At 37.1% G+C, this 16,831-nt stretch overlaps 1 protein-coding gene across 2 annotated transcripts in view; it reads right to left on the bottom strand.

Moving 5' to 3' along the window:
* The window catches only part of WDR41 (WD repeat domain 41), a 148,683-nt gene that overhangs the window by 71,121 nt on the left and 60,731 nt on the right, over positions 1-16,831 (bottom strand). The window contains exons 1-2 of one of the 2 annotated variants that reach the window (XM_037529544.2): positions 5,469-5,781; positions 3,332-3,447 (exon numbers count right to left, since the gene is read on the bottom strand). In XM_037529544.2, the coding sequence (XP_037385441.1) occupies positions 3,332-3,447; positions 5,469-5,519 (167 nt within the window). In that variant the 5' untranslated portion in view covers positions 5,520-5,781. Of the gene's footprint in view, positions 1-3,331; positions 3,448-5,468; positions 5,782-16,831 lie in introns of those variants that run through there. The other variant, XM_054688005.1, reaches the window with a different exon arrangement.

The raw sequence follows: 16,831 nt of genomic DNA on the forward strand, positions 1-16,831 counted from the left end.
TAATTCTACTTATAATAAATATAATCAGACAGGTTATAGATTTTTTAATGTCTTTTTACCAAAAATAATTCATTTAGTTCTTATTTTTAGTACACTACAGAATTAAACATTTTAAAACAAAACACAGATTGAAAGTTTTACATGTCTATGACTGAAAAACTTCATAGCTAATTACATGTACAATTTGATATAGTAATGAGTACAAAGAATTAAATGTGATTAAGGTAGTAATATCTTCACTTTATTGCAGAAGCCAAAAGGTAGTTTTTTCCATCTATTCTAGACATTTAGATTCACTTTAGTAAATAGTAAACATGGCTAAAAATTATTTTACCTCTATATACATTTGCAATGGGACTTAGTTGCTTCTTCCATCAAGAGGTAGAGCTCATATATCTATCCACTCACTAATTTCATGCCAGCTCCCAACTTGTTTTGGTCAATGAAAACAGCCACAAACATCATTCAGAGAATTGAAAAGTGCTCTTATATAGGGACTTGTCCTTTTGTTGCCATAAGAATTCCACAGTCAATAATGTGAGAAAGCACATGGAGAAGACCCCGATTATCCTAGCTGCCACCACTGTGAAATAGCAAGACTCAATCTACCTATTGATCTACCTACTGATGCATAAGTGAACCTAATCAAGACCAGCTGATCCTGCAGAGACAAAAAGACCCACCCATCTAAACTCTTCCAAATTGCCATCCTGCAAAATGGTGAGGTAAATAATGATTGTTTTAAACCACCAAATTCAGGGTGCTATCTGACAGAGCAATAAATAAATGTTTACAGAATATTTACTATATCACCAAACCACTGTGGAAGTATTTCTCAGCATTTGTACAATGATCACTATTCTACAAGATGTTCCTTTCTGCAGATGATTCTTCTTTGTAATAAGAATAGACAAGAGGCCATTTCAGAAGACAAAGCAATGAACATGGGATCTTAACAGTTAATCTACAAAATACTTAAAGATCGACCCCACCCCCCAACCTGAAAGTATTCTACAATTCTTTCATTTAACTTTCTTAGACAAAATGATTTAGGGATTCTTTGGGGCCCAATTATTAGTGATTATGTTCTAAGAACCTATTTGGTTTTTTTTTTTTTAACCTACCTTGTAACTCACTTCAGTAAAGTGTTATATATTACATATTACATAAAACTTTACCTGCCCGGAATCCTACCTTTCCAGAGATGTTTAGTTTCAAAGATATGATCATTAAAATAAATGTCTCTAGAAAGAATGATTGTTACCAAAATTGCTCAAAATTACTATATAGATTAACATGCTATGATTTGATCAATTCACATCACAATAGAAAATAGTGGTGATAGGCTAATCTTTTCAAAAAGTAGTGGAGTATGGTGTTACGTATAATAATTTGGTTGGAATTTGTCTTGGATTCTGCAAGAGATCCTGGCCCTTAGACTTCATCTGAGTTTACGCTAAGATAATTCATGGTAGGCCCCAGGCAGTTTCAGGATGGGGGATGGCCATGAGGGAAAGAAAAATCATGTTTTTTATTAGAGTGTTGGGGTATTGAGCCTCACCTCCCAACCAAGAAAAACTGGAAACTGGGTTCAATCATGTGGCAAATTAGTCAAACAATCATGCCTACATAATGAAACCCCAATAAAAACTCTAGACACCAGAGCTCAAGTAAACTTCCCTTTTGGTGATACTACAGATATGCTGAAAGGATAATAAATACATCCTGAAGAAACAAAAGCTTTGCATTCAGACACTCCTAATTCTTGTTCCAAGCATCTCTTCATTTAGTTGGTCCTGACTTACCATTTATGATCAAACTGTAATCATAAGTGCTTTCCTGAGTTCCGTCAATCATTCTAGCAAATTATCAAACTGAGGTGGTAGTGGGAATTTGTAGCTAGTCATAGTGTGGACAGCCCTGGAACTCTGATGGTTGCAGCTGGTGAGTGAGGTGAGGGGAATATTGTGAAGTCTGACCTAACTCCTGGTAGTTAGCCTCAGAATTGCACTGCACATGTGAAAAGCAACTAAATACCAAAGACGTAAGTCGTTGGTGGGGGGGGGGGAGATTTACAGAAAGAGGGGGGAAAATAAGAGTAGACAGGTTTATATATATATCAGAAGTGATTACCAGAATTAAGAATAAATCATACTTGCAGTCACCCATGAAGTCAAAAATGAAGGAGGGGGGGGGAAGCAAAAGAGAAAATTAGAGATAAAAATGAAAGAATTGGTAGGAACATCAGAAATGGGATTAAGGAGGTAGGAGGAAATGCAGTATCTACACAATAGTCTGGGGAGTCATTCATTCACTCAAAAACTATTCATGAAATACCTACTATAGTAGGCACTGGGCAGGTAATAAGGCTACTATGGTGACTTTGAAAAACACAGCCCCACTCTCATGAAGCTTACATTCCAGAGTGGAAGACAAATATTATATAGGTAATAGCAAAATTGTTACTGTGACATGTTACAAAGGGTAGGTATACAGCTGAAGAGGGCTTAATAAACAAATATACAGGATGGTCATAAGTCCTAAAACTTATACACCATTATCTTTATTTACAAATGTAGTAAATACAATACTAAACATGCTAGCAAGGAAGTACAGAATACTGCCAATTAAAAGGGTGTCATTAATAACAAAAAAATCAGATTAAATACTTACCTTACCCAAAATAGCACACTCCTAGTATGTACCTGATGTTTAAACATTTACCATATTTGTTCTCAAATTTAGGTTCACCTTAATACAACCCCCACAAAAATTTTAAAGTCATACATTTCCTCTAAACCAACAGGAATATTTCTGAGAACCTAGAAAACCAAACCAAAAAACCTCACACAAGAATAACCATCAAATCACCAGATATGATTCCCTGATCTGGGCAAAAAGACATCAGATATGGATTTCATCAAGATGTAGAGTTCAATTCTGTTACATACTACTAATGATCAGTTTTGAAATTTTTAGAGTAAGTTTGAAGTTTTTTTTTTTTTAAGATTTACTTTTTTACTTATTTATGCATATAAGAACGGGAGCACAGGCCAAAGGTGTGGGGGGTAAGAAGATTCACCAGACACAGTGGGGAGCAGAACAGGCGGATCCACTGAAATACATTGCTGAGGGGAGTAGTGGGCGAGACAGGAGAGGTCTGCTGGATCATGTGAGTTAGCTCCCTGGCCGGGGATCAAACTCATGCTGCAATGACTACTAACAGCTTGATAGTGCTGAGACTTGACCCACTGAGCCACCAATGGGTTGTTTTTAATATAAAATACCCTAAAACTTTTCAAAAGTCAATTGGACAACTAGAGTTTCTTACCTGTAGTCATCTAACTGCACCAAAAATCGTACAATATCATGATGCGCTTTCAGCACAATCAGTTCAGTATAGGGGTTCTGCGTTTGTTCTTCACCTATTGTCTGTAAAGGAGATTTCTTGTATGGGAGAGGCAGAGAGGGCAAAAGAGAAAAAGAAGTAAAATACTTGATGATAAAAGACCATACAGGCATAAAATTGCATGGTATACTTTAAACAATACACGATTTTAAAAGCTGTTACCATATTCTAATACTGCATATTATTTACCCTAAAATCAACTAACACTTGATTTAACAAAAAATTCTCTTACCAAAAATTCACACCATAAATTTTACCCAAAAAGTGAATTTTATTTTATGGAAATTATATCTCAATAAACCTCAGCTAAAAAATGATTGGGCAACCCAACTCACTATTTTAGAATGGATTTTTTCAAAAAATATTCGGTAGAAACGAAACTACTACAGATCAAACTGGTAAAACATAATACAGACTAAAACAGTGCCTACTGTTTAGGCCTTCAATACATATTTGCTGAATGAGTAAAAGAAGCAATGAAATCATTTAGAATTAAGGAAATCAATGTATTCAGCTTTGGACAACAATACCGACAAAGATAACTGCTAACACTTAACAGAATACCACAGACACTGTGCAAAGCAAATGATACAGAACTCACACAGTTCTGCCCCATGGTACGAATTCAAGATAAAACCTTTGTTCTTAACTTCTGAACTGCAGTTTCTCAAACAACAATATTGATGTTCTGACATCAGATAATTACTTGTTGCTGAGGGTTACCCCCTGTGCTGTAAATGTTTAGCAGCACTTTGGCTTCTACAAACTAGATGCCAAGTCATGACAATTAAAAATGTTTCCAGACATTACCAAATGTACCCTGAAAGGGGTACATGCATTTGAGCTGAGAAACACTGCTTAAAGTGTAAATCTGGATATTAAGTACTTATATAATTAGGGGAAATCATTAGTTCTGATAATGTACAGATTCATGTTAATTACACAATTGAATTTAAATGAAGTGTATAAAATGAATGTTTTCCAAAAAATCACCCCAAAAGAGCAACATTTTAATTATCCCATCTCCCTTCTAGCATTGATTGTGATGAGAAAAGGAACAGTGAATATTTTGAGCACTCTATACCACTTCCCTCAACTGAAAGTTTCTTCCAGGCATAGCAGAAAAAATCAAATTCTATGATTAATCAAATAATCGGATTTAAACTGTCATTTAAAACATATATATGGACTACTGAATTTTCCAGTATTCCATAATCTTTTGGGTTTCAGTCTATCTAAAATAAGACTAATCTGAAATAGGAAATGCATTATTAAAAAAGATCATATGCCTTAACTGCAAAAATATAAGGAAGTCACAACTGAGAAGTGAGGTTCCTTACCCATAACCCAAATTTTTTTTAAGTACTTCTAAGAGAAATAAAAAAGAATTGAATACAAACTCTATTCTTGCGTAGCATATGAAGTAAATTCCAGATCTCAACACTTTAAAGTACTGAAATTATTTATTTGCAAATAAATGTAAATCTTATTAGTCTATTCAATTAGGCCTAGGAAGAAAGTGTGACTATGCAACTCAAAATAGCAGTTAATTAGAAACTCATTTTCTTGACTTTGAAGCAAATTATTATTTTAAAAATAACCATAACCTTTCCTGTTCTTGGATAAATAATCTAATTTTATACTCCCCAAGAAGCATCAGTTGATGCTGGGAAGAGACACCAATTTAAACAAGCCAAAAAAGCGGGAAGTTGCAGTCACTACTTGCACGTTTCTCTTAAGTGGGATACTTTCTGAAAGTGAAATAAGGCTGGCTTCGGTAGCCACAAGACTAGCTGCGTGTCCTTGAGCTCATCCTTGAACCGCTTAGAGCACAATTTCTTCACCTCTTTGAGCCGGGTATTTACCTCTCCGGGTCTTGGGACACAGGGCAAAGTGTGGCCCCAGAAAGAAGCCCTGCCCCCACTCCCGCCCGACCCCGCCCTCGCCGGCTGCAGCAGGCCCCGCCTTGCCCGGGTCCCAGGGTCAGGTTCAGACGAAAGCCTCTGCCCTGGCAAGCTCGGCCCCTGCCCGGCCTGGCTGGGTCCACCTGGGGGTTTACCTCCGCCAGTCCCTGGGGTTCTCGGCCTCCCCCGATGAGCCATCGCAACATCCGGGCAGCGGCAGCGGCTCCCAAGCCCAGGCCTCAATCAGCCGGACTCCGCCGAGCTCGGCTCCTCCAACCTCCCGGGTAAAGCGCAATGGAGTCACTAATACTTGCCGCCCCAGGTTTTCCCACAGAACGGAGCAGTACAAAACAGAGCCCAATGGGGAGGGGAAGATTTTTGTCCCCCAAAAGTTCCCGTAGCCAGCCGCAGCGGGCTTGCTTTGCCGCCAGGGAAGCAGCCGCCGAAAACCAGGGCTGCGGCGCGGATGCACAGGCGCGCGCAACACCTAATGTGCACGCGCGGAGGCGGTGCCGGGCTGGTGCGCGGGGCTGGGGGCTCGAGCGGCCCCTGGTGGAGGACGCGCGTAGCGCCGCCGCCCAGCGAACAGCGCCTACCAAGGGTCCCAGTTGCCCTGGGGTAGTTTCTGCACCCTTCTCAGGGTTTCCTAAGGGCTAGGAGTAAGGTGTAGCTCAGCCTTGCGCATCCAGTAGACTACGTGCTGTGCTAATTAAGACTTTAACGTAAATCCCCATAGTAACCCTATAGTTTCCATTTTATAAAGAAACTGTTGGGGTTTTTTTTTGAAGATTTTTTAATTTATTTATCTATACAAGCACTGGTACAGTCAGAAGAGCGGGAGGGTGAGAGACTTCACCAGAGCCAGAGTGGAAAGCAGAACAGACAGACTGGCGAAGTACACTGCTGAGGGGAGCAGCCGGCGCAGCAGGAGAGGTCTGCGCGCCATGTGGGACCCTCCCCGGCAGCCGGGGATCAAACCGGCGCTGCAGAGGCTGCGGGCAGCTTCGAAGCCCAGCGCTCAACTGCTGCACCACAGGGGAGGCCCAAGAAACTTGAGTTCTAAAGTAAATATTGTTACACTCTGGTCTTTTGGTCAGCTGTTGTAATCCGAGTTTCACACTTCAGATCATTAGATAATATCATTTTATTGAGACTTTTTAAGAATTTTCACTTTGGGGGTGGGTTGGCTTGATAATCTGATAATCCTTTCTGCCCCTACCTTGTTTTTGACTTTGTGAAAATTTCCACCCTGAATTTTCAACTGTAGGCTTCCATCATATCTATCTCCTAATATAATCACCTTTGTGTGTACAAGGTGAGAACACTGAAGATTTCGTATCCTGGCCACTTTCAAGGATGTCATACAGTATTGCTAACTAGATTCACCACGCTGGACATGAATGCCGGCAACTTGTTCCTCTTACAACTGGAAGTCTGTCAACTACGAACAACATGCCCACTTCCCCCACCCTCAATCACCATTAACCACCACTCCATGTTTCTCACTTCGCCTTTTAAAAACTCCTGATATACATACATTGTGCAAAAAATGAAAAATGATGTAAGAAATATATAAAATATTAAAAAAAAAAACCTAAACTCATTTTAAAAAAATTCCTCATATACTTAACATTATACAGTACTAGTCTCTATCTGCGTTACTTAGCATTAATGTTCTCAAGGTCCTTCCATGTTCTCACAAAAGCAGGGTTTCCTCTTTCCCATGGCTAATAGTACATTATATCTATATATCAAATTTCTTCATCCATTCATCATGTATGGACACTTAGATTGCTTCTATACTGGCTATTGTGAATAATGCTGTAATGAATATGAAGATACCTCTTCAAGAGAGTCATTTAATTTCCTTTGTATATGTAGTCCAAAGTGGGATTGCTGGATTATGGGGCAGCTCTCTAATTTTTTCTGCGGTTCTATTAGTAGAGGTCAGCTTAGATTAGTTCACTGTCAGCAGCTAGAAAGTTGCAATAGATGAGCTTAATTACTTTATTGTTACTTTCATTTTGCCTATTTGTAATTCTGGTACATAAATAAAACTTCCCTAAATATTAAATCTTCATTTAGGTTACCAAGAAACATTAGTTAAGTTTGGATTCTTATTCAGAAGCCACCCTAATTATTAATACTACAGATGAATACATTTTTAAAAATTCAAAAAGTGTGTGCACATGTGCATGCATGTTGGGAGCAATTATGAAGTGAGGGAAAAACAGAAGTCTTTTAGACATAAAACTGGGTTGGGGACTTTGGTTTTCCTAGTAACGGAATGATTTTTAAATTCTGAAAACAGAAGTCAGTAATTAATATGCACATGTATTATTTTATTGAACATTCATACATAACATTCTTGCTATATGCCAGCCCATGCTTCAAGTCTTCAGGGAAGTAACTGGAAAATGTCTGATTAGAGAGAATAAAAAGGCTTATGTTTTCCCTACCTGAGTGAATGCTAAAGGCTGGATTTAAATAATAATGATTTTATTCCATAGATGCAGACTCAAATACAGCTAAGTGACTGGCATATTTTTTTAACTGTATCACTTTTATTGAGGTGACAATGGTTATGATTGGCATATTCTGAGCATTTATGGATTTGTTCCAATTATATTCTTGGTTAAGCAACTACATGTATATTACATGGCTGTGTACTTTTTAACATGGCCTTTTCTGTTAAAACCAGTTTAATGAAATTTTAGAAAGATTCCTGAGCTTAATTACTTCATAAATTCCAGTGTCTTATTACTGCTTGACATTCCATAGATCTGTGTGCCTGTCAGTGTTAACTTGAATTCTTTAGTGGCATTGCCATTCTCATCTTACTTCTGGTCAGCATTCACCATGTAACTAAATTAGTAGACTTAAAAAAAAACCTGTAATACAATTTCTTTCTTCTTCAAAATTAGAAAATAACAGCAGAAAAATTCACAGCTGTCTAGTTACATCACCATAGTCACAAATCTTGAAACTGTCTTTTTTTCTAATTAGAAAAGGGTTTCCTTGGGAACTAAATTACTATTCCTCATTCATCCATCTGCCTCCTTCCTCCTTGCATTCAGCAACAGTATAAAAGTCACTTGAACAAATACTAAACTGACATAAAGAAGTTGCCCTGGGCCTCCCTGGTGGTGCAGGCAGCTGAGCACAGCACTGTGAAGCTGTCCACAGCCTCTGCAGCACCAGTTCGATCCCGGCCGGCCGGCCGGCGAGGGTCCACATGGCAAGCAGACCTCCCCTGTCTCGCCCACTGCTCCCCTCAGCAGTGTATTTCCTCACTCTGCCTGTTCTGTTCCCCACTCTGTCTCTGGTGAATCCTCTCACCCTCCCGCGCATCTGACCTGTACCCCAGTTCTTGTATAAAATATATAAATCTTTTTTTTTTTTTTTTTTTTTTTTTTATAGAGGCATGTTTTTATTTATTTATTTATTATATTTATTTGTTTTGTTTATACATGCACTGGGTACAGTCAGAAGCGTGGGAGGGTGAGAGAATTCACCAGAGCCAGAGCGGGGAGCAGAGCAGGCAGAAGGGCTGAAGTACACTGCTGAGGGGAGCAGCGGGCCGCAGGAGAGGTCTGCGCACCATGTGGGATCCTCCTCCGGTGGCCGGGGAGCAGCCGGGGATCGAACCGGCGCCGCAGAGGCCGCGGGCAGCTTCGCAACCCAGCGCTCAACCGCTGCGCCACCGGGGAGGCCCTAAAATATATAAATCTTTAAAAAAAAAAAAGTTGCCCATTTTTTCTAAATCATTCTTTTTAAATGCCTACTTATAACACCTTTCCTTCATAGAATCTTAAAAATAGTTTAACAGAACAATTTCCCAAACCTGTTCAGCATTTCCATATCGTATTTGTCAGATCTTAAGTATGTTTTTGAAATGTTCATGTGCCCAATTAATTTTCTTAACTCCTTTGACTGCAAAAGATCCTGTGAATGGTAGAAAACCTTCATATTTCCACACTTAAAGTGAGAATAGCCAAATTTTTACACCCATTGTACATGTCCACAGAAGGCTTTTCTCTATGAATGATGATTTGCTTCAAACCATTTCTATATTTTGTTTTACAAAATTTTTTTTCTTGGACTGTAAAAGTGAAAACATCCTCAATCACAAAACACTCCATGATATGAAAGAACAAAAGAGAGGGACAAACCTCTAGCTAGGCCAGAGCATCTAACAAATTCAGAGGGTCATAAAAGATTACTATAAATATTTGTATGCCAGTAAGTTGAGTAAGAGATGGGAAAATTCTCAGAAATATGCAACCGTCTGAGACTGAATTGGAAAGAAATAGAAAACCTGAGCATTCCAACTGCAACTACAGTAACTGAAACAATCAAGTCTCCCCTGCCCACCACCAAAAAGGCCACTATCAGTCTCCCAAGTGAGTGCTACCAAATCTTGAAAGGCAAATACCTCTTTCTCAAACACTTCTAAAAAATTAGAAAGAGGAATGCTTGCAAACACATTTTATGAAGCTAACATTACTCTGATACCAAAAGCAGACAAAGACATCACAAAGAAAAAAACTGCAGACCAATCTCCCTGATGAAAATAGAAGTAAAAACCCTCAACAAAATACTAGCAAAGTGAATTCAGCAAAGCATTAAAAGGATCATACACCATGACCAATTGGGATTTACTACAGGGACACAAGATACAAATATCAATTAATGTAATTCACCACTCCAATAAAAGGAAATACAAAAAAATTATATAACCAATAGGTGCTGAGAAAGCTCTGATAAGATTCAATATTGGGCCTCCCCGGTGGCGCAGCGGTTGAGCGCTGGGTTGCGAAGCTGCCAGCGGCCTCAGTGGTGCCGGTTCGATCCCCGGCTGCACCCCGGCCACCGGAGGAGGGTCCCACATGGCACGCAGACCTCTCCTGCCGCCCGCTGCTCCCCTCACATGGCGCGCAGACCTCTCCTGCCGCCCTCTGCTCCCCTCAGCAGTGTACTTCGGTCCTTCTGCCTGCTCTGCTCCCCGCTCTGGCTCTGGTGAATTCTCTCACCCTCCCGCGCTTCTGACTGTACCCAGTGCATGTATAAACAAACAAACAAACAAACAAACAAACAAATAAATAAATAAAACATGCCTCTATTAAAAAAAAAAATTCAATATCCACTTATGATGAAAAACTGGGGAAAGAACTTACCTCAACATAATAATAAAAGGAATGCAAATGGGGAAGGAAGAAGTTAACATCATTTGCAGATGACATGATAGTATACACAGAGAACCCTAAAAATTCCACTGAAAAGCTAACCTAAACAACAAATCAATTCAGCAAAGTGACAGGTTACAAAATCAATACACAAAAATCAGTTGCCTTCCTATATGCAAATAATGAGCCAGAAGAGGAAAAAAAATCAAGACAACAATTTCATTTACAACAGCATAAAAAGAATTAAATACCTGGGAGTAAACTTAACAAAATGAAAGATCTATACAAAGAAAACTAAAACATTTTTTTAAATAAACAGAAGACACAAAGAAATGGAAAGATATTCCCTGCTCGTGGATTAGAGTTAAGTGACCATCTTACCCAAAGCAATACCATCTTATCCATGCAATTCAATGCAATCCCTATCAAAGTTCCAATGGCATTCTTCAAAGAAATAGAATAAACACTACTGAAATTGATATAGAACAAAAAAAAGACCCTGAATAGCTGAAGGAACCCTGATTTAATGGCAGTATTACACTCCAAGACTACAATCTACACTACAAAGCTGTCATAATCAAAACAGCATAGTGCTAGAACAAAAACAGACACAGGGACCAATGGAATTGAATTGAGAGCCCATAAATAAACCTACACCTATACAGACAGTCAATCTAAGACCAAGAAGCCAAGAATATACACTGAAGGAAATCCTCTTCAATAAACAGTGTTGGGAAAATTGGATATCCACATGCAAAAGAATGAAACTAGATCACTATCTTGCACCATTCACAAAAATCAATTCAAAATGAATAAAAGACTTAGATATAAGATGTGTAACCAAGATATATGTAGCAGAAAACTGGCAAAACACTCAGTGACACAGGTTTTAGAGACGTCTTTGTGGACTCATCTCCAACAGCAAGGAAAACAAAAGTGAATACACAATTGGGACTACATCAAGCTAAAAAGCTTCTATACAGCGAAAGTAACTGTCACTAAAATAAAAAAAGACACCCTACTGAATTGATAAAATATCTGCACACTATATATCCGACTAGGGGCTGATATGGAAGACCTAAAAAGAACTCCTACAACTCAACAGAAATAAATAAATAAATAAATAAATAAATAAATAAATAAATAAATAAATAAATAAATAAATGGGACATTTACAATGCACTGGCTAGAACTTAGTATTGTGGGAACAGGCAAGGAAATCTGAGGAATGTAGCCTCTACTTTAGGCATTCAAATGCCCAGATAAAAGTTCTATTGCTGTGGACAAAGACGTATGTTGAGGAACTACTGTTAATCCACCACAACAACATAATAAAGTTCAAATAATCTACAAATAATTTATACATCTTCATCTTTAAACATAAATGTCAACTCTTAATCAGAGCTTTTACCAGACACAATGGTGACTAGCTGACTAAAAAATAAATCAGATTCTGTAGCAAATTTATTCTACTCATTTTAAATGTTTCTTCAACAGCTAGATGACTCTAAGTACTCTGAACATGTGCATAAAATAGCCAAAGAGTCAGGCTGCAAACAATGAACCAAATCCTTCAAACCACAAATGCAGTCACTGTCTGTTTCAACATTTTCTTTTGGGCCTCCCCGGTGGTGCAGTAGGTTGAGCACCATGCTGTGAAGCTGTCCACAGCCTCTGCAGCGCAGGTTCGCTTCCCGGCCCAGCAAGGGAGACCCCCACATGGCGTGGCAGACCTCTCCTGCCTCACCCACTGCTCCTCTCAGCAGTGTCCTCAGTTCATCTGCCTGTTCTGCAAACCACTGTCTGGTGAATTCTCTCACCTTTCCGTGCCTCTGACCTGTACCCCAGTTCTTGTATAAATAAATAAAATCTTTTAAAAATAAATAAATAATATCAACATTTTCTTTTATGATATCTATTTTCTGTTGGGACAGTCAGAAAGCTAGCTCCAAAATACTGACTTTTTATTCACATGTATTGAATATCTACTGTATATCAGATTACTAAGTAGTTAGCAGAAAGACAAATACAAATGAGTAAGTTAAAAATTAGATTAATGAGCTTCTAATTAAATGGCATTGTACATAACAACAGGGATCTGGAAATCACCCAGTGGGAAAGATAAAAAGTGTCAGATAGGTAAAATCATTTTCAGAAGTGTAAAAAATAGTTTGTTGAAAAACTGAACGATGTTAAGAAAATTTAAAAAAAAGTTTTTTAAAAAAGTATTATTAATAAGGATATTAGCAGTCTATATATTTTTATCTCACGTGTATTGTATATAATCACTACATCCTGACAGCAGTATTCAGCAAACAACAGGCATTCAGTTAAGATACTAAATTGATAAATGCAAATGAATTCCCTCAAAAATGAGTGTTGAACCACTTCTCAAATGTTACCTCTCTAATATGGCTCTGTTGGTACGACCATCCTTTCTATTTGTTTTTAAGGTTAGCATACTCAAACTCACACAAAAAGGAACCAGTTTCACTGCTATAGATGCATTATTAATACTTCCCTTTTGTTAAGCTTGCTCCTTCTTGGTTTCACCTTGTAATCCTATTGCATCTCATAATGAATACAAAATTTTATACACTTCATTGTTGGACATATCCTGCCTCTTGAGAGAAAAAAATTTACCAGGCTACAGGAAAGAAATATCTTATAAGGTAGATTATAGAAGCTATGATATTTTGAGTCATTATTCCTTCTGTGTACTTACTATAAAATCGGTAAAAAGAGGGAAATAAATGGTAATTATTGTTTGGAAGGGTAAATGGAGGTGACTGTAAACAACAAAGGCTTTTTAGTTCTAGTGAACTGTGATGTCCCTATAAGCCCCCAGATGGCATTATAGCCTTGTTTTTCTAACTCATTTGTTTTCACATGGCACACAGATCAGAAACTACTTTAACATGAAATTTCCTTTACACCGATAATAAAACTAATATGAAAAATACTATTTTCTTAATCTGTTTACTCCTTTGTTTTCAGTAAGGTCTCTTAATTAATTCTGAAGTACCTATGAATCTGAAATGTGTTTTGATTAAAATAAGAAAACACATTTTCTAAATCAAATAGTTCCTAAGAAAATATCCTGGAAAAATGTGAATTTTTTTCAGGTAAAGTATTATAAGAATCCAGTATTAGTATGGTAAAGAATAATCATCCTTAAAAAAAAAAAAAAAACCAAGAGTATATGTTTAAATAAATATATGCATATTATACATTTAATCCCAAATGAATAATCTTAGTGAAGGGGTGCTTTTTTCCCAATTGTCACTGCTTTTCTTTGTGACCTCTGATAAAAATTGTTGATTTTCATAGATACAGTTTCTCTGAATTCAAAACAATTACTCTGAATTTATGAAAATGAAAACAACTTTTAAGAACTTTAGCTAAATGTTAGGAATAGGTATAAATACCATGCTTTTCAGTTAATAATAAATAACAGAACTTGTACATTCAATATACATTGCAGGCAAGTGATATAATTCAAAACTAAATTACTGCAATGAGTACTAATATGAAAATAATTTGTTACAATGTGATACCCAAAAATTTATACCCAATTATTTATATTTATAAAATAAACTTGCTTAAATTATTGCTTGCATATATACAAGTAATATATATTTTCTGGATATTTACTGGGTATATTTCCTTATCCAGTAATATATTGCTTGTATATATATGCTTTTTACACCTAAACTGTCTATAAATTACTTTGAAAATATATACCAAACTTATCAAAACTATACTTGATTAGTAGATACCATAATCAATTTTACAGTATGACTTCATAAGAATTTAATTTTCATATTTATTTTATTTACTAAACAAGTAATTAAATTCAGATTTTGATTAAACTTCAAGTACTCAGTCTTTTTCCTTTCCAAATTTAATCTACCCATTGCTGTAAATATCAAATTATCTCCAATGTACTGATTCAAATAAAATTACATCTACTGAGAAAAAATTAAGATTAAGAAATAATTATTTAAGTAACTTGAAAATAGATTGTGTGAATATTCAAACCAGATTTTTTAAAAAAATCTCAATTTCATTTTGAATATTGAATAAAAAACCATTTCTAAAACAGTATTTTATGTTAAATATGAAGTTCATGACAAAATTATTTCATTTCTAAGCATTCACTTAAATTTTTTCTTGAGGTTTTACTGACAACTTTTGTGGTTACAAAAAGTACAGATCAGCAATCAAAAAAGGCAAACTCATGCCATTTGCAGCAACATGGATGGAGCTGGAAGGGAGCATGCTGAGCAAAATAAGTCAGAAGGAAAAAAGAAATATTGGATGGTTTCCACTTACAGGAGGAATATAGGGAAACTGAACAAAGTGCCATGAAAAAGAGAAAACTTGCAAACCCACCATTGAGCTGTGAGGCATACAAAAGGGGAAGAAGACAGAGGGGTCAGAAAGAGCACAAGTGACTGTGGTGATGGATCACACGTGCTGTGGTTGTGGAAGAACTAAGGAAATTACACCTGAAGGGAGAAATCAAATATTCCACAAAAATGAACAATGATGTAGGGCCTCCCTGGTGGTACAAGGGGTTGAGATGCAACCTGTGAAGCTGCCCACAGCCACTACAACATGACTTCGATCCCCGGGCAGGGAGATACCCATATGGCACAGCGGACCTCTCCTGATGCCCGCTGCTCCCCTCAGCAGTGTATTTCGTCAGCCTGCCTGTTCTGTTCCCCGCTCTGTCTCTGGTGAATCCTCTCACCGCTCCCCCACACCTCTGGTCTATACCCCAGTTCTTGTATGCATTGTTCATTAAAAAAAAATGAACAATGATTTAAAAAAATAAATTTAAAATTTAAAAAAAAGGTATTGAGTCTTTTCTGCTATGTCTCACATACACACACACTCAGGAAAGCTATGATATTCAAAATTCCAGAAGACTAAATTTCTGATTACTCAGAGAAAATATTATATTATTTTAAAAATCTTCTCCAGTATATTAAAGGTCTGTATTATTGTAGTATTTTGTATTATTAATAAGTAAAAGAAAAATATCTAAAACTTTCTAGGGCTCTAAGTTTTTCCTTTAAGTCACTTAGACTTGTTTTTAGAGCATGCAGTGCCTCACTAGGAAAAGTTGCATAATGAAAGAACAGTCAGAAGAGAAAGCCAGGATAATAATCTATCTTGTCCTTATGGTATAAGATCACTCTCTGACTGGGTTCCAGACCCAATTAGAATGGATTGGTTAAATAAAATTAGATTTGCTAAATTAGAATCCACACATAAGAACTTGAAAAATATCTAATAAATGTGCAATGACATTATCTTAGTAATCTCTCTTTTGTATTATTTTCTTTTATTAAAATACTGTTATAACCAGGGGAATGAAGAGCAGTCTTTGCACTGGGTGGCATAACAAAACAGCCTGCTGTCACCATTCCAGTAACTTCTGAACTGCCTCCTATTACTTCCCCTTCTCAAGTTCATGGCCCATGGATTTTGATGCTAGTTGAGCCACAGGATGAACATTGACTGACTTTCTCTCTGCTGATGCACTGTTGTAAATGCCCATGGGACACCCCCATCCCCCAGCCTTCAACATCACCAGCCTCTTGAATTGGTTCCACAGCTCCTGTCCCTGGGTTATCTTGACATTTTGATTATGAACCCTGAGCCAGATGAAATGAGCCCCCCTCACCCTGATCCCCCTGCCACTGACATCTTTTTTTGCTTGTTTGTTTTTATAATTGATGTAACATTGGTTTACAACACGGTAGGTGATCCAGAGGCATGCCAAAGTAAAGGTTTAGTTTGGCTATATTTGTAAGTTGACATAAAGCCTTTCTTGCCCAGTGTTTCTAACAGCTATTCCTTATGGAACCAAATTTCCATAAAGCTTGGCTTGAAACCATATCCACTGTCTTCTTCCTTTCTCATAGAGTATATTAAAGCAAGGAATTTTTCTTAAGATACCTACGACACAGATGAAATATGTAAGTCCAGTAAATATCCCCAAAATGGCACTCCATTAGCCTTAGGTTAATAGAAGTCTAACTTTAGGTCTTCCAAGCAAAAAACAGATATTCATAATTGTGATAAATAATTATTAGTAGGCTAAGTGATCTAGTAAAAACACAGACTATCAAAATGGATTTTAAAAGAAAACTAACTTAACCGTGCTGTTCAACACATACACATGTTAAGAAGGATATGAAACTATTAAGGCGTAATGGAAGATAAACTTATACCATGCAAATACCTACCCAAAAAGGAAGCTACTCTATTTGTATTAATACTATCAGACAAGGTAGTATTTAAGGTAAACAGACAGTATT

This window comes from Talpa occidentalis, unplaced genomic scaffold (genome assembly GCF_014898055.3).
Source record: "Talpa occidentalis isolate TD23 unplaced genomic scaffold, MPIMG_talOcc4v2.1 talOcc4.6, whole genome shotgun sequence".
Taxonomy (NCBI): Eukaryota; Metazoa; Chordata; class Mammalia; order Eulipotyphla; family Talpidae; genus Talpa; species Talpa occidentalis.